Source organism: Scyliorhinus canicula, chromosome 5 (assembly GCF_902713615.1).
Source record: "Scyliorhinus canicula chromosome 5, sScyCan1.1, whole genome shotgun sequence".
NCBI lineage: Eukaryota > Metazoa > Chordata > Chondrichthyes > Carcharhiniformes > Scyliorhinidae > Scyliorhinus > Scyliorhinus canicula.
The window spans coordinates 149,674,015-149,693,090 of NC_052150.1; the positions used below are offsets into that span (position 1 = coordinate 149,674,015).

General features: G+C 41.5%; 1 protein-coding gene across 2 annotated transcripts in view; it reads right to left on the minus strand.

Annotated features, from left to right (window-relative positions):
* ankrd28b (ankyrin repeat domain 28b) overlaps positions 1-19,076 on the minus strand; it is a 136,232-nt gene that overhangs the window by 69,698 nt on the left and 47,458 nt on the right. For both annotated transcript variants that reach the window (XR_005460732.1, XM_038797809.1), the window contains 2 exons: positions 17,648-17,711; positions 8,418-8,486 (listed from right to left, as the gene is read on the minus strand). Coding sequence is in view for 1 of the 2 variants with exons in the window: in XM_038797809.1 (XP_038653737.1) it covers positions 8,418-8,486; positions 17,648-17,711 (133 nt within the window). In the remaining variant the exon portion in view is untranslated. The remainder of the gene's footprint in view (positions 1-8,417; positions 8,487-17,647; positions 17,712-19,076) is intronic.

Below are 19,076 nucleotides of genomic sequence, written 5' to 3' on the forward strand. Positions count from 1 at the left end.
AAACATCTTGCCCTGCCATATTTTTCTTATTTTCTCTTTTCATGAAGAGAGTGATTTTTTGGGATATAGTTCCACAAGGACTGGCAATCATAAAACACCTTGCACAAGTAGCCATTTTATGTGTGACTGCCTGGACACTAGCCTCACTTAATTACTTATAGACATCTTCCAATAGAGATTTGAGATAGAGCAGCTAACTCTAGCTATCTCTGCAGCCTACTGTTATCCATAACTCAGTGTCATGCTAGGTATTTACTAATAGTAACATTATCATGCTTAGTCCATCCAGCCTTCCCTTCTAAGCCTGTTCCATGAACTAATAATGAACAAATAGTCCCTTATCCTCATTTAAGGGATTAAGCCAGTCCTTAAATCCTACCTCAGCTAACCATGCTAACAAACCATCCCATCATTGCAGTCACCTCACTAGATAAACAATGGCACCCAAGTTTTATTTTGAATTGTGTCATGGATCCTCAAAGCCAACTTAGAATATTTTTCATACATCTAACTTCCTTGGACCTGAAGAAAATCCTATCTTCTCCCCTGATCCTCATTTTCTTGGGAGAGTATATTGTATTGAGTGAATGAAATGAAATTTTGTTTTCTCCGATCATCTGGTCACACAACCATAGAGAACATGATAAAATATATCAATTGTAAAAAATAAAACAACAAATTTCAAATAAATAGTCCAAAAACATCGAAATATGGGACATCGAATATCTCTGGATATTCTTTTCTTCCAATGGTTTTTACCCATATGAATAAGAATGAGGAGAAACATAATATTATATTTACAATTCTTTGTTGACAGGACAGTGACAGGTGCATTATGATCAAGGACTAGCATATTGGTTACATTCTATTTTCAAAAAATATGCATATCCCACACCAGGAAAAGGAAAATAACTAGCAAAGTACATGTCTCAAGAGTTGTATGGTCTTCCATTATTTTGCTGTTTGGTTGATAGTCCAGGCTCCCACTCCACCCATCTTTCTAATCTATACCATTTTCTTGTTCCAAGTCCCTGAGCCTCAAGGAGGGGCAGCACGGTAGCATGGTGGTTAGCATAAATGCTTCACAGCTCCAGGGTTCCAGGTTCGATTCCCGGCTGGGTCACTGTCTGTGCGGAGTCTGCGCGTCCTCCCCGTGTGTGTGTGGATTTCCTCCGGGTGCTCCGGTTTCCTCCCACAGTCCAAAGATGTGCGGGTTAGGTGGATTGGCCATGCTAAATTGCCCGTAGTGTCCTAAAAAGTAAGGTTAAGGGGGGGGTTGTTGGGGTACGGGTATAGGGTGGATACGTGGGTTTGAGTAGGGTGATCATTGCTCGGCACAACATCAAGGGCCGAAGGGCCTGTTCTGTGCTGTACTGTTCTATGTTGTTCAGGTTTGAAAACGGGGCTAGTGTACTGATGGTCTGACACAAGGGAAGTAGGAGGTCAGAGCTTAGGAATTCAGCTGGATGAAAGTGTTTCAGTAAGATTCCATGTCAGGAAAGAGCTGTAAGTGAACTGCAGAGCAAAGGTGGCCCATTGCAATCAGATGGAAGAGCAGAAAGAGTTGCAGAATAGGAGCAGGTGTCATGCATGACACATTACTGACGTAATATAGAAAATTAGCCATGCAATTCTCATACCTTAATCAAATCACAAGACAAAACCTCAAATTGGTGAAGTAGATGACTACTCTTTTTTAAAAAAAGGTAATTAGGATTCATGCTTGAAGTAGAACATAGAACATAGAACATAGAACGATACAGCGCAGTACAGGCCCTTCGGCCCTCGATGTTGCACCGACATGGAAAAAAAAACTAAAGGCCATCTAACCTACACTATGCCCTTATCATCCATATGCTTATCCAATAAATTTTTAAATGCCCTCAATGTTGGCGAGTTCACTACTGTTGCAGGTAGGGCATTCCACGGCCTCACCACTCTTTGCGTAAAAAACCCACCTCTGACCTCTGTCCTATATCTATTACCCCTCAATTTAAGGCTATGTCCCCTCGTGCTAGCCACCTCCATCCGCGGGAGAAGGCTCTCGCTGTCCACCCTATCTAACCCTCTGATCATTTTGTATGCCTCTATTAAGTCACCTCTTAACCTTCTTCTCTCTAACGAAAACAACCTCAAGTCCATCAGCCTTTCCTCATAAGATTTTCCCTCCATACCAGGCAACATCCTGGTAAATCTCCTCTGCACCCGTTCCAAAGCTTCCACGTCCTTCCTATAATGAGGCGACCAGAACTGTACGCAATACTCCAAATGCGGCCGTACCAGAGTTTGGTACAGCTGCATCATGACCTCATGGCTCCGGAACTCAATCCCTCTACCAATAAAGGCCAACACACCATAGGCCTTCTTCACAACCCTATCAACCTGGGTGGCAACTTTCAGGGATCTATGTACATGGACACCGAGATCCCTCTGCTCATCCACACTACCAAGAATTTTACCATTAGCCAAATATTCCGCATTCCTGTTATTCTTTCCAAAGTGAATCACCTCACACTTCTCCACATTAAACTCCATTTGCCACCTCTCAGCCCAGCTCTGCAGCTTATCTATGTCCCTCTGTAACCTGCAACATCCTTCCGCACTGTCTACAACTCCACCGACTTTAGTGTCGTCTGCAAATTTACTCACCCATCCTTCTGCGCCCTCCTCTAGGTCATTTATAAAAATGACAAACAGCAACGGCCCCAGAACAGATCCTTGTGGTACGCCACTCGTAACTGAACTCCATTCTGAACATTTCCCATCAACTACCACTCTCTGTCTTCTTTCAACTAGCCAATTTCTGATCCACATCTCTAAATCACCCTCAATCCCCAGCCTCCGTATTTTCTGCAATAGCCGACCGTGGGGAACCTTATCAAACGCTTTACTGAAATCCATATACACCACATCAACTGCTCTACCCTCGTCTACCTGTTCAGTCACCTTCTCAAAGAACTCGATAAGGTTTGTGAGGCATGACCTACCCTTCACAAAACCATGCTGACTATCCCTAATCATATTATTCCTATCTAGATGATTATAAATCGTATCTTTTATAATCCTCTCCAAGACTTTACCCACCACAGACGTTAGGCTCACCGGCCTATAGTTACCGGGGTTATCTCTACTCCCCTTCTTGAACAAAGGGACCACATTTGCTATCCTCCAGTCCTCTGGCACTATTCCTGTAGCCAATGATGACATAAAAATCAAAGCCAAAGGCTCAGCAATCTCTTCCCTGGCTTCCCAGAGAATCCTAGGATAAATCCCATCCGGCCCCGGGGACTTATCTATTTTCACCTTGTCCAGAATTGCCAACACTTCTTCCCTACGCACCTCAATGCCATCTATTCTAATAGCCTGGGTCTCAGCATTCTCCTCCACAATATTATCTTTTTCTTGAGTGAATACTGACGAAAAGTATTCATTTAGTATCTCGCTTATCTCCTCAGCCTCCACACACAACTTCCCACCACTGTCCTTGACTGGTCCTACTCTTACCCTAGTCATTCTTTTATTCCTGACATACCTATAGAAAGCTTTTGGGTTTTCCTTGATCCTACCTGCCAAAGACTTCTCATGTCCCCTCCTTGCTCGTCTCAGCTCTCTCTTTAGATCCTTCCTCGCTTCCTTGTAACTATCAAGCGCCCCAACTGAAACTTCACGCCTCATCTTCACATAGGCCTCCTTCTTCCTCTTAACAAGAGATTCCACTTCTTTGGTAAACCACGGTTCCCTCGCTCGACCCCTTCCTCCCTGCCTGACTGGTACGTACTTATCAAGAACATGCAATAGCTGTTCCTTGAACAAGCTCCACATATCCAGTGTGCCCAACCCTTGCAGCCTACTTCTCCAACCAACACATCCTAAGTCATGTCTAATGGCATCATAATTGCCCTTCCCCCAGCTATAACTCTTGCTCTGCGGGGTATACTTATCCCTTTCCATCACTAACGTAAAGGTCACCGAATTGTGGTCACTGTCTCCAAAGTGTTCACCTACCTCCAGATCTAACACCTGGCCTGGTTCATTACCCAAAACCAAATCCAAAGTGGCCTCACCTCTTGTTGGCCTGTCAACATATTGTGTCAGAAAACCCTCCTGCACACATTGTACAAAGAACGACCCATCCAATGTACTCGAACTATATCTTTTCCAGTCAATATTAGGAAAGTTAAAGTCTCCCATAACAACTACCCTGTTACTTTCGCTCTTTTCCAGAATCATCTTCGCCATCCTTTCCTCTACATCTCTAGAACTATTAGGTGGCCTATAGAAAACTCCCAACAGGGTGACCTCTCCTTTCCTGTTTCTAACCTCAGCCCATACTACCTCGGAAGAAGAGTCCCCATCTTGCATCCTTTCTACCACCGTAATACTGTCCTTGACTAGCAGCGCCACACCTCCCCCTCTTTTGCCCCCTTCTCTGACCTTACTAAAGCACCTAAACCCCGGAACCTGCAACAACCATTCCTGTCCCTGCTCGATCCATGTCTCTGAAATGGCCACAACATCGAAGTCCCAGGTACCAACCCATGCTGCCAGTTCCCCTACCTTATTTCGTATACTCCTGGCATTGAAATAGACACACTTCAAACCACAGACCTGAACACTGCCGCCCTCCTGCGAAGTCAAAACTGTGCTCCTGACCTCTCTACTCTCAATCTCTCGCACCCCAAAACTACAATCCAGGTTCCCATGCCCCTGCTGAATTAGTTTAAACCCCCCCAAAGAGTACTAACAAATCTCCCCCCCAGGATATTGGTGCCCCTCAGGTTCAGATGTAGACCATCCTGTCTATAGAGGTCCCACCTTCCCCAGAAAGAGCCCCAGTTATCCAGAAATCTGAATCCCTCCCGCCTGCACCATCCCTGTAGCCACGTGTTTAATTGCTCTCTCTCCCTATTCCTCATCTCACTATCACGTGGCACGGGCAACAACCCAGAGATAACAACTCTGTTTGTTCTCGCTCTGAGCTTCCATCCTAGCTCCCTAAAGGCCTGCCTGACATCCTTGTCCCCTTTCCTACCTATGTCGTTAGTGCCAATGTGGACTACGACTTGGGGCTGCTCCCCCTCCCCCTTAAGGACCCGGAAAACACGATCCGGGTAAATAAAGTAACCTCACTTTATTTGAAAAGAAGAAATAGCAAGATCGAACAGACAACACAATTAGAAACACAATTAGAAACACAATTAGAAAAGTGAGTTGATAGAGAATTGCATTCATAAGAAAGAGGAAGGCTTATAATCTAAAGCCTTTCCTCATTTGTACAGCGTACACATTTATGACAAAAGTATTCAGAAAAACAGAAGTGGGATTCGTAATAAATTAAACAAAAACAATTTGGACTGGTAACTGGGAATCATCCTGTTTCTAAAGCAAGAGATAACAACGTGATTGAAAACAGTGGTTTTCTTCCTCTTTGTAAATATAAATCTGGACAATAAATTTGACATGCACGGCAGCACAGTGGCTAGCACTGCTGTCTCACATCACCAGGGGCCTGGGTTCAATTCCGGCCTTGGATGACGCTGTGTGAGAAGTTTGTACTTTCTCCTCGTGTATGAGAGTTTCGTCCAGGTTCTCCTGTTTCCTCCCAGTCCAAAGATGTGCAAATTAGGTGGAGTTACGCGAATAGGGTGGGGAGTGGGCCTAAGTACAGTGCTCTTTCACAGGGCTAATGCAGACTCGATGGACTGAATGGCTTCCTTCTGCACTGTGGGGATTCTATAGTTCTGTATGTGCAATTTTAAGTAACACATACACAACGGCCTAAATATTGTATATGGATGGGTTTCATTTTATTAATATTTTTCATGAAACAGCTGCAGAATATTCCTTCCATCCAGAGATGGAAATATGACCTACTGCTATGTAGATGGAACTTTGCTTTAGACAAAAACTTGCACTTATAAAACACCTTTCACGGCCTCAGGCTGTTCCAAAGCTTCACTGTTGCAACGTAGAAAACGCAGCAGCCAATTTGCACAAGGTCTCAAAAAGGGCAATAACTTATATTTGTTTAGTGCCTTTAAGATGATGTAATTTCAAGACACTTTAAAATTAGACCCAAGCCACAATGAAATAAATGACCAAGTGATAATTTTTTAATGATGTTGGCTGACGAGTACAAAAGGAAAAATCCTGTCTCTTTGAATGCTGCCATGGGATCTTTCTCAACTACCAAAGAGGGCAAATTGAGTCCTGATTTGCTTCCAAGAGGTTGTGTTCTTAAGCATCCTGGTAATCAGATGCATGTGAATTATTAAGTTATAATTAGGAAAGGGATTGTAGCCTAACAATGCTTGTGAGGAAAACAAATGTAGTTTTAGGGGATTTATATTTGTATTGGTAAACAAGAGAAATAATGTATAGTTTTAGGTGTTTAATTTAATGTTTCTGTGCCTGGAAGGGCAAAACCTAAGGTTAAATTCACGTTGGACAAAGGTGTTTGTATCCGTGGGAGTTGGTCAAGTGCCAACTGTATTTTTATATAATATAATCTTTATTATTGTCACAAGTAGGCTAACATTAACACTGCAATAAAGTTACTGTGAAACTCCCCTAGTCGCTACACGCCGGCACCTGTTCGGGTACACAGAGGGAGAAATCAGAATGTCCAATTACCCTAACAAGCACGTCTTTCAGGACTTGTGGGAGGAAACTGGAACACCCGAAGGAAACCCCGCAGATATGGGGAGAACGTGCAGACTCCGCACAGGCAGTGACCCAAGCCGGGAATCGAAACTGGTCCCTGGCGCTGTGAAGCAACTGTGCTAACCACTGTGCTATCGTACCCCTCAATGAATGGACAGATAACTTGGCATCTTTCTGGGTTGGTGTCACAACCTTATCAAACTGTTTATCTCAAGAGGGATCACAACTAGTGTTCTACAAGTGCAAATGAGATCCTTCCACTTGCTGGTCTTCTTTCAGCAACAAGACAATAACTGATAAGGACCTGAATGAAAAGGCCCAGTTTGAAGAAAGGTTGTTTGAATGGCCAATACTTAATTTGGAAGCATGATTTGTCAATTCGGGAGCAGCCACCTTTGGGCTTCATAATATAAGGCAGAAGGCTGCCAGCCCTGGAGAACACCATTGAACATCATAAGGGAGGGACCTTAAAACAGAAACTGCTTTGTGACAAGAATCAAGGAAAATTTCCAGAAACAATTATCAGGCTGCTGTCGTTAAATAAAGGTACCAAGGTCCACCACCTGCAGTACTGGTGAAGTAAAAATAGGAGCCTTCACCCACTCCCAGGAACTGACCTGCTTGTAGAGTCCACCTGCAAAGACAAACTCCAACACTTCATCTACTGAAATCATCGCAGTTGCTAAACCAAACCTCAAGTTTCAACTCTTTCACTTTGGAAAGATGTTCGACCAACACTATCTCACAGAGATTAGTTTGAAGTCTCATCGTTAGTGTCTCTTTTTTCTTATCTACATTTCAATCTTCGCATCTGTATTTTAGTTAAGAACTTTATCACATTTTCAAAAGTAACTACTAGCAGTAGTTTTGTAATAAACTAACCTTTATCTTCCCTGAAACTAAAGCTTTTCTGCTGGGTTATTTAATAAAATATTTTGTTCATTCATGAGATGTGTCTGCATTTATTGCCCATCCTTAATTGCCCTGAACTGAGTGGCTTGCTAGGCCATTTAAGAATCAACCATATTGCTGTGGATCTGGAGTCGCATATAGGCGCCGGGTAAGGACAGCAATTTCCTTCAATAAAGGACACGAATGAACCAGTTGGATTTTTACAACAACCGACAGTTGTTTCATCATCACCATTAGTCTATGAATTAAATAATTTATTGAATTCAAATTTCAATATCTGCCGCGGTGGGATTCAAACCCGGATCCCCAGAACATTACCGTGGGCCTCAGAATTACCAGTCCAGTGACAATACCAGTACTCCATTGCCTTCCCCACTCAAATTAAAGGGGACTATATACACACAAATTCTTAGCTCACAGTCCACTTCAAGGAAATGTCTTTTATGCGGTCATGACACTAGCCTCTAAACAAACTATTCTTCATGAACATGACTAGATCTGACTTGAGAGGACCAAGATCAATAGAAACAAAGGTATATGCCATTAGGTTTATAAGCAAAGACAAAGCAAAACAGCACTGAGAACTAATGCCTCCATGTCCCATGCTTAGCAACTAGCTTAGTGGATTGGAAAGGAAAAAGGAACAGTAAACAATCTGGTATGAGTAAATTTGTGCCAAAATTAAGGAGAGATAGGAACAAAAGCAGAAGGCAGGTACGCCCTCATAAGTATGCTTGGAGTGAGCATCACCTTTAATATAATCTTAGAATTCATAAAGGAATTTTTCCAAATTTTATTCAACTGCATAATGGATTCTTCTAAAAATCAGCTTCATTTCTTACCGTCCAAATTTATCCTTTTTGTTGAAATCAGCTCCACTGTTGAGCAACAGGTTTAGACATTCCAGATTTCTAAAAAAAAATGTAAATCAAAGTTAAACTACCAAACTATATTGAAATTCAGCAATCACATGAGCCGGAACTTGTGCAGATTGAGTGGAAAATCCTGCCCATGCATAGTATTTTATGCAGTCTAATAATAAACTCTACAACCTCAACTGCTTCCAACAGATGTAACTGTTGCCTGACCTGCCATTGCTAATTATTACATTAACACTTTCATATTGAATCAGTATTTTTCAAAAACTTTTATTATCATTGTATTTTGAAATGCCCTTTTTTCCCCTGATGGGGTGCATTGTCGGTTCAGATTTGCAAATAATAGCAAAAAAAGAATACAATTAATTATTTAGTAGGTCTAAAGAAAGGATATTTATTTGATATGGGGATTATCTCAAAGTTGGCAGATAGAACCAGTGTTATTAAATGAGAGTATGAAGCATTTTGAATTTTAAAAAATTGCAATAATTATGCTCTAATCTAAATGAAAGTATCTTCAATAATATGGAGGGGGATTTTAGAGCACATGCACACAGGTCATTAATATCAGAACGGCATGCTGGTAAGGCTTAAAACAAAATGTTTATCACAAGCAGATATGGAATATAGAACCAAGAGGTAATGATAAGGCTATGTAAGACTGCAATTATAGTACTATTTGCAGGATTGGGCGCCACGCTATGAAATAATATTGAGACTTCAGTGACATTTACTTGAATGTCACCGTACAAATACGAAGACAGACTATAGAAATGTAGTCATTGTCATGAGAACAATGCAGATCACAGAGTGACGTAATAAGGTGTTTTAAGGAAGTAACAGACATATGAATGTACAAACAAGGAGCAGGAGTTGGCCATTCAGTTCCTTGGCCTGCTCCGCCATTTAGTAAGATAATGGCTGATCTGATAGTAACTTCAAATCTGCGTCAAGCCCACCCCCAGTACCCTACCACCCCGTTGCTTACCAAGAATCTTTCCATGTCAACCTTAAGGATATTCAAAAGCTCTGATTCTGCAGCCATCTAAGATGGACACCAGTAACACAAAATGGAAGACTGCAAAGAATACAGGGATAAACGGACATAGTAAAGAGCAAACAGCTTGCAGAAACAGTCAGCATTGAGACACTTGCAAAAACCGGTTTCCCGACAGCTGCAGAGTTCAGGCAGCGCTGTAAATGGGAAAACAGTTTACATATTAATGAGGTGATACCGGGACAATCCCGGGCACAATAGATACACTCAAGTATCAATCGGTACTTTCAAAAGCGAAGCAGACACGATGGAGCCAGCGAAACCAGGACAATGAGTCCTAAGAACCGCCCCAGCCATCAAGGAACAACCCTAGGATAGGGGGGTTCAAACCATATCGATTGGGAAAATCCCCAGCAGGTGAGGAAGCCCGCCCCAAGGGGCACGGACCTCCTGGGACCTATAAAAGGTCCCGCACATGGTTCGGTCTCCTGTCTCCGGCCTCTGACTCCAGCCTCCAGAATCCTGTCTTTTACACCAGCCGTTGAGCAGCAGCCATCGATAAGTAAGTGCCAAACGACGATCGCTACCTTGACCCAGGCAATACTTACACCCGTGCCGACCAGTAGTAACAAGAAGTTGCAGACCAGAACGGAACGAAGGCCTTGTTCCCTGACCTTGCCTGTTCCTTCTTAGATAAGTATTAGTCGTTTAATGGTAGAAGTAAGTTAGTCTTTAGCGTGTGCATGAGTATTTATTATAATTGTTATAATAAACTCTAACTGTTTGGACTTACTAATTGGTGTATAGCTTTATTGCTTTGAACTTGACCTTGATACTTGTGACGGTGTCTCTTACGGCACCTGGTGACTCCAGAGCATAGAAACGGGAAACAGAGCCAAGCGAGTGTTAAGCACACTTCCTCTGCTGGAGGAGTGTTAAACAGACTTACTCAGAACGAGCAACAATTCCATCACCATTTCAGGAAGAGAGTTCCAAACACTGGGGATAGGCTGGGATTGTTTTTCATGGAGCGGGGGGAGACCTGATTGAGCTGTATTAAATTATGAGGGGTTTAGATAGGGTGGCAAGGAAGGAACCTTTCCCCTTAGTAGGCAGCACGGAAGCATAGTGGTTAGCACAATGGCTTCACAACGCCAGGATCCCAGGTTCGATTCGCGGCTTGGGTCGCTCTCTGTGCGGAATCTGCATGTTCTCTCCGTGTCTGCATGGGTTTCCTCCGAGTGCTCCGGTTTCCTCCCACAAGAAGTGCTGTTAGGTAATTTGGACTTTCTGAATTCTCCCTCTGTGTACCCAAACAAGCGCTGGAATTAGCAACTAGAAACTTTTCACAGTAACTTCATTGCAGTGTTAATGTAAGCCTACTTGTGGCAATAAAGATCATTAAAATTAGTGGAGGGGTCAATAGCCAGGGGGCAGAGACTCAAGGTAATGATTAAGGGGTTTATAGATGTGAGGAAAAACCTTTTCACCCAGAGGGTGGTGGGAATCTGTAACTCACTACCTGAAAGAATGGTAGAGATAGGTACCATCAAAATATTTAAGAAGTATTTAGATGAACACTTGAAATGCCATAGCATACAAGGCTATGGACCAAGTGTTGGAAAATGGGATGAGAGTATATGGGTGTTTGATGGCCTGCACGGACACGATGGGCTGAATCCTATCTTTCCGTGCTGTAAAAACTCTGGCTCACAACTCTGAGTGAAATATCTTTGCCTCATCTCCGTTTTAAATGGGCGACCCTTTATTTTTAAACAGTGACCCCAGTTCTAAATTCTCCCACGTGAGGAAACATTCTCTCCACATCAACCCTGTTAAGACTCCTGAGGATCTTATGTTTCAATCAAGTTGCCTTTTACTCTTCCAAACTCCAGCAGATACAAGCCTAGCCAGACTAACCAATCCTCATAAAACAACCCACCCATTCCAATTAAACTTGTCTGTACATCCTTCCTTAATAAAGAATTTATTCATGGGACATGAGAGTTGTTGGCTGGACCAGCATTTATTGTCCATTCCTAATTGCCCTTGAGGGGGCATTTAAGAGTCAACAACATTATTGTGGGTCTGGAGTCACATGTAGGATGGCAGATATCCTTCCAAGGACATTGGTGAACCAGATGGGTTTTTACAACAAATGACAATGGTTTCATGGTCTTTAGACTTAATTTCAGACTTTTATTGAATTCAAATTTCATAATCTGCAGTTGTGGGATTTGAACCTGGATTCCAGAGCATGCTGCTGGGTCTCTGGATTACTGATCCAGTGACAATACCACCTCACCTAGCTGTACACAGTACTTCAACTGTGATCTCATGAGCTCCCTGTATAACTAAAGTATAACCACGATACCTCTGTAATTAATTCCCCTTGCTAATACTCTGTTAGCTTTTCTAATTACATACTAACCTTTTCATACACTAATATACACAGATCCCTCAGCACCTGAGCTCTGCAATCTCTCGCCATTTGGATAATATGCTTCTTTTTTTATTCTTCCTGCCAAAATGGACAACTTCATATTTTCCCACATTATACTCCATTTGCTCGATCTTTGCCCATTCACTTAATCTATGCCCCTTTGCGGCCTCCTTATTTGCTCTTCACAACTTACTTTCTGATCCAATCCACCCCTTCATCCAAGTTATTTATATAAATTACAAACAGTTGAGTCCCTCAACTGATCCCTGTGTCACATCACTCGTTACATCTTGCCAAAAAGACACATTTATGCCTTCTCTCTGCTTTCTGTTTGCTAGCCAATCTAGTATCCATGCCAATATGTTAACCTCTATAAACATGAGATTTTATTTTCCGCAATAACTTCCAATGTGGCACTTTATCAAATGCCTTCTGGAAATTTAAGTATAGCACATGAACCGGTTTCTCTTTATCCACAGTACGTTTTGTCCTCAAGTAACTCCAATAAGTTGGTTAAACATTATTTCCCTTTCACAAAACCATGTAGACTCCTCCGGATTACCATGAGTTTATCCAAATGCCCCGGCTATAACTTATTCAATAATAGCTTCTAACATTTTCCCTATGACAGATGTTCAGCTCCAACAATTTACTCAGTACCACTTCCCCGGTGACTAATTGTCCTGTGACGCTCTTTCATTTCCTGATTTATAGATGTTTCTGGATGTTACTTGTATCTTCTATCGTGAGGACTGATGCAAAATACCTGTTCAATTCATTAGCCCTCTCCTTGTTTTCCATTCTCCAGACTCACATTTTATAGGACCAATGCTCACTTTGTTAACTCTTTCCTCTTTTAAATATTTATAAAAGCTCTTACTATCTATTTTTACATTTCTGGCAAGCTTTCTCTCGTTCTCTAATTTTTCCCCCAATCTTTTAGTCATCCTTTGCTGTTCCTTATATCCATTCCAGTCTTCTGACCTGTCACCTGTCAATTAGATGTTTTTCTTTAAATATATGATCTTTAATGTTTCTAATTAACCAGGGATGGCGAGTTGTCCCTTCAACTATTTCTTACTCATTGGAATGCATCTATTCTGTACATTCTGAAATATCGCCTTAAATGTTTGCCACTGCATCTCTACTGACCTATCCCATAACCTAATTTGCCAAATCACTTTAGTCAGCTCAGCTTTCATGCCCTAATAATTGCCCTTATTTAAGTTTAAAACATAGTCTCAGACCCAATCCTTTCTTCTTCAAACTAAATGGAAAATTCCATCATATTATGGTCACTGCTACCCACTGGCACCTTCACTATGAGGCCTATAAAGTTGTTAGAAAAGGAGCAAGCTCGAGGGATGTGATAGCACTGGAAAGGAGATTGACCAGGATGTTGCCTGGCTGGAGAGTTTTGGTTCTGAAGATTAGATAGACTGGATTGTTTTCCTTGGAGCAGAGGAGACTGTAGGCAGAAATAATTGAGATGCATAAAATGAGGGACAAAAATAGAGTAGACAGGAAGAAACTTTTTCTTTTGGTGGAGAGATCAATGACCAAGGGTCATAGATTTACGTTAAGGGGCAGGAGGTTTAGAGGGGATGTGCACTTACAATGCCAAGACATACAAGGCTATGGGCCAAGTACTGGAAAATGGGATAAGAGTACTTAGCTGGTTGTTTCTGAACAGTGCAGACATGATGGGCTGATGGGACCTTTCTACTATGACTCCAGGATTGGGAGCAGTTCAGAATTCAGCAAAGTAGGACAAAGAGATTAATTAAGAGGGGAGAACTAGGGCGACACGGTGGCACAGTGGTTAGTACTGCTGCCTACGGCACTGAGGACCAGGGCTTGATCCCAACCCCGGGTCACTGTGCACGGGGTGTGCACATTCTAAATTGGAGATTGGCCACACTAAATTGCCCCTTAATTGGAAAAAAAAAATTGGGTGCGATAAATTTATTTTAAAAAAGAGGAGTACGAGAGTAAACTTGAAACTATCATAAAAATAGACTATAAAAGCTTCTAGAATTAAAGAAAAAGAAAAAGATTAGTCAAGACAAACGTATGTCCCTTACAGTCCGAAACTGGAGCAAGGAAATGGCAGAACAATTAAACAACTACATTTGCTGTGTCTTCATGGAGGAAGCCACAAATGACTTCCCAGAAACGCTAAGGGACGGTGAGAGAAATTGAAAGAAATTAGTATAATAAAAACATTTGCACCCAAGAAACTAATGACCCACGCAGACATAGGGAGAATGTACAAATTCAACACAGGCAGTTACCCAGGGCTGTAAGTGAACCCGTGTTCTTGGTGCTGTGAGGTAGCCCTTGTATTTTTATTTTGAGAAAGGTTTTGATAAAATTCAACACAAAAGGTTAGTGTACAAAATTAAAGAGCACAGGCCTGGGAGTAATATATTGGCATGGATTGAGAATTGGTTAGCAGACAGGAAGCAGAGTAGGGATGAATAGATCTTTTTCGAAGTAATGCAAGGGCCCTTCCTGTTAATTATCTTATTTCCCATCTCTTTTACTTAGTCATTATCATTTAGAACCATGGATATTCAATGGACATGTAACACCTTTAAGTCGAGCAAAGGAAGTGAAGAACTCAAAAGTTGCAAAATGCTTTGGAGGTTTAGCGTTCGAACTCAAGACTTTCTGGCATCCGAGAGATCGGAGGAATTCGTATCGATTGGTTAGCTGGTAGCCAATGAATACTTGGCCGAATACTGTATTCTGCCTGGTGACAGGCGGTGATTGGGTCCTACCATGTGGGATGGTTTTCAGAGAACCCAGGAAGGGACAAGTCAGGCCCTGGATACTGAGAGAAGAAGCTGTGAGCTGCTGTCTCTCTCTCTCTTTCTCCAGAGGCTTTTGAGACCTTGTCAATTTACAGTGAATACTATTACACTCTGAAAGGCTTAGACAGAAGAAAGGTGCACAGGATGACTTTCATCTGAAACAGAGACTTTTATCCCTTTTTATTTTTCTTCACACCCCTCTTTCTCCTGTGTGTGTGTGTGTGTGTGTGTGTGTGTGTGTGTGTATATATATCTATATATATATATATATATATATAGATATATACAAGGGTGCGGTGAGTTAAAGAGGGGTTGTTAGGAATTAGATACTTCGCCAGTTGTATTTGCTGCCTATTTACTCATAATTATTGTTATTAATAAAAATTGTGTTTAAATTTACAAATCTGGTGACAGTAGTTATTGGGCAGCCAAAAACCAAAGACTTTGGGTATTTTCTAAGAATGAATTGTCAATTTCAATTGTTTTGCGACTCCAAGTCAAGTGGAACTGGAATTGACCACGCACTAGCCCAGGGGTTATCACAGTTGCAAGTGGTGACTAGTGGGATACTGCAGGGATCAGTGCTTGGGCTCCAGCTATTCACAATATCCATCAATGGTTTGGATGAGGGAACCAAAAGTAAGTTTGTTGATAACATGAAACTTGGTGGGAATGTGAGTGATGAGCTGGATGTTAAGAGGTTTCAAGGTAATTGAGACAAGTTGAGTGAGTGGGCAAATGCATAGCAGATGTAGTATAACATGGATAAATGTGAAGTTATTGAGAAGCAGAATATTATTTAAATGGTGATAGATTAAGAAATGTTGACGAAAGGGACCTGGGTGTCCTAGGGCATCAGTTACTGAAAGCAAGCATGCAGGTAGGTCAAGCAGTTTGTTGGGCAAATGGTATGTTGGTCTTCATTGTAGAAAAACCTGAGCACAGAAGCAAAGATGTCCTACTGCAGCTGTATTGGGCCTTGGTGAGACTAAGCCTGGAATAATGTGTGCAGTTTTAGTCTCCTTATCTAAGAAAATATATACTTTCATTTATCATAGAGGGAGTGTAGTGAGGATTCACCAGGCTGATTCCTGTCCTATGAAGAGGGATTGTGTCTAGTGGGCCTGTATTCTATTTTTTTTTTTTTAAAGTACCCAATTATTTTTTTCACAACTAAGGGGCAATTTAGCAGGGCCAATCCACCTACTCTGCACATCTTTGGTTTGTGGAGGTGACACCCACGCAGACATGGAGAGAATGCGAAAACTCAACATGGACAGTGACCCGGAGCGGGATCGGACCCGGGTCCTTGGCGCCGTGAGGCAGCAGTGCTAACCACTGTACTGCTGTGCCGCCCCACCTGGGTCTGTATTCACTGGAATTTAGATGGAGAGAGCAACTAATTGAAATGTATAAAATTGTGACAGGGCTGGACAGACTGAATGTTGTTTCCTTTGGCTGGGGGTCACAGTCTCAGATACAGGGTAGGTCATTTAGGACTGAGATGAGGAGAAACCTTTTCACCTAGAGGGTGGTGAGCCTGTGGAATTCTTGACCACGCGCTGTGGAGGACAAGTCACTGAATATACTAAGGAAGGAAATAGATATATTTCTAAATTCTAAAACTGTCAAGAGAAATGGGATAGCGTGGGAGTTTGGCGTTGACATAGAGGATCAGCCATGATCATATTGAATTGCAGAACAGATTCTAAGGGCTGAATAGCCTACCCCTGCTCTTATTTTCTATGTAACACTTCATTCACAACATGCATTGGTATTTAAACATTTCATTGGGAAAAATTAACAACTAAATGCTAATGGTCAAATCAGGCAATGTATTACCTCAGAGCGAAATTCTTGTATCGTTCTTATATTTGCTGCTGGTGTCCAGAGCTTTTTATGCAATCGTCAATGAGGAATTAAGTGAATGAGTAATTAATTTATTCGGATGATTCAGTACACATTGGGTCATTAAAATATGCTGCCACTGCCGTGTATGTTGTAGGTGAATGATGGAGAGATATGGAATTGTGCTGATCAATGTTGTCTATCAGTAGCAAGCCATGAGGCTGCTGGTATTGGGTCACTAACAAGACTGTGTTTGCGTTAGACAAGCCATTGCTTATAACAAGAAAATAGTATTAGCACAAACCTGCCTGCTGTAAGAGATGGAGACTCTATATGTTTACAAGGAAATAAATGATGACCTGGTGTAATTTCTCTAAATGGCCATTATCCATGGTTAAGTTAGGACAGGGTATTTCCCATGACAAGAATTGCTGAGGAGTAGGAACCACATCCAATTCTCTTTTGAACTACTGCCAAATGTAACAACCTATTTTTGTCCTGGCTAAAATCAGGTACTAGAACAGAGAATTGGAATCAAAAAGGATAACTTGGACATTCATGTATGATGTAATAACCCACAAAGCCTTGGGGAACCACTCCAAATATCTTCACAATGACATTCGTAGAATGCCATTGGAATCTCCAGAATTCATTCAAATGCCTTCAAATTATTAGCAATTTTAAAGCACAAGACAATTTGTTACAGTCACTAAATTTGTCTAAACAGTATCTTTAATAAACTAAAATAATGAATTCTGTTATTTGACTACCCTATAAATAAAGTCAAGACTGTGTGCAAGTGTGATCTTTCAATATGGCAGAAAAGTAATTTAACTGGAAGAAAAGAGTGAAGCTTTACATAGCAAGATGCCTTCATGCAAGCTTTCCTGATCAAGATCATGTTTGACAGCAGTACTTCATTTGCATTCACATTGTAATTTGCCCATCTCAGACATAGATAATGGTGTTAGCTGTTAGTATTTTCCAACTGCTGCTCTATGAGATATAGGGATATAATTATGGTCATCGACAGTGCTGTTGATGGCTCAGTGTTACTGACTCAAAAAAAGGCAAAAAGATCATTATTCACCCTCCAGCAGCAGCTGCATGAAGACAAGTCCTGCCAAATTCATCTGGGGTGTCGATATCAAAGCCTGTAAAATGAATAAGTTTTTTGAGGAACCACAAAAGGAACATTCATCTCTTCTGCCAAATTGTCAGCAGAACATTTAAAGCTGAATTGGTGCTAAGCAGGGTTTTGTTCAACATACACAATCTAGCAATAGCGACAGTGTAAAAAGATTGAAAGCAACTTTTTACATCGTCAAAAAATTAGAAAATTAATCGCACCAAGTGTTTCAAATAATCAACTGACAATCCCCATCCACACACTTGACTGGTAGTCTGATATTCGCTTAACATGATGTTATGTCACAGTATACAAGATATAGAACTTTGATTGGATGACATGAGATCAGGGTAGTGGTCGAAATGTGGAGGGAAAATTACTTACATTAAGGTCATAAGTATATACGTAGCAGCTGTGATAGTCCAGGGGAATTTATTTTCAGGAAATTCCCAATTTATTCGAATAAACAAGTGACAACACCAAGTTTCTACAGTCCAATAACTAGTTTGCAGCAGACAAGGAATTCAGATTCATTAAACATTTCCAGCTTTACTACATGCAATATTCAGACATACTTGTGCATGACTTTTTTTTGGGTATTTATCTTTTATTTTACTTAGTCTTCATTTTATGTAGTGAACAAAGAAATGTATGTGGTTTGGGGAAGTGGCAGTCTGGGAAATGAAGCGGGTATCTTTTTTTTAACAAACTCCTGTTTTTTTTTCTAAATTTAGAGTACCCAATTCATTTTTTCCAATTAAGGGGCAATTTAGCGTGGCCAATCCACCTACCCTGCACATCTTAGGGTTGTGGGAGCAAAACCCATGCAAACACGAGGAGAATGTGCAAACTCCACATGGACAGTGGCCCAGAGCAGGGATCGAACCTGGGACCTCGGCGCCGTGCTAACCAACGAATTCCTGATTCCACATCATAAAAATGGCCACCTGATTATCCAGGAACCAATTGTAAAGTGAAGCAAGCAGAATTGGGATCTCATGCTCAAGTTTAAACAATAAGTAGATTGCAAGAGCATTGGAATTAACTTGAAATAAAAGGTATGTACACTGATCATGGGTTTGAACTTTGTTTCATGCAGCAGTGCAAAATTAGCATTATAGGAAAGAACATTATCAGAAATACTCAGAATTGACTGCAATGGAATTAAATATCAGAGGGTGCTTTTTATGGGTTGCTGGTTCGAAACTGCTCATTTTGCACCACCTGAGAAGGATTTCTACTCCCACATTCTTGATTGTCTTTGCTTTAAGAATCAGCATAGGGGATCTCAGGTGGAGGCCATGGTCTGATCGGCCGCATGATAGCCCTTGCGCCACCTGAATGCCTAGATACTGGCTGGAAGTGTCAGTTTTGGTCCTTTTTGACCCGA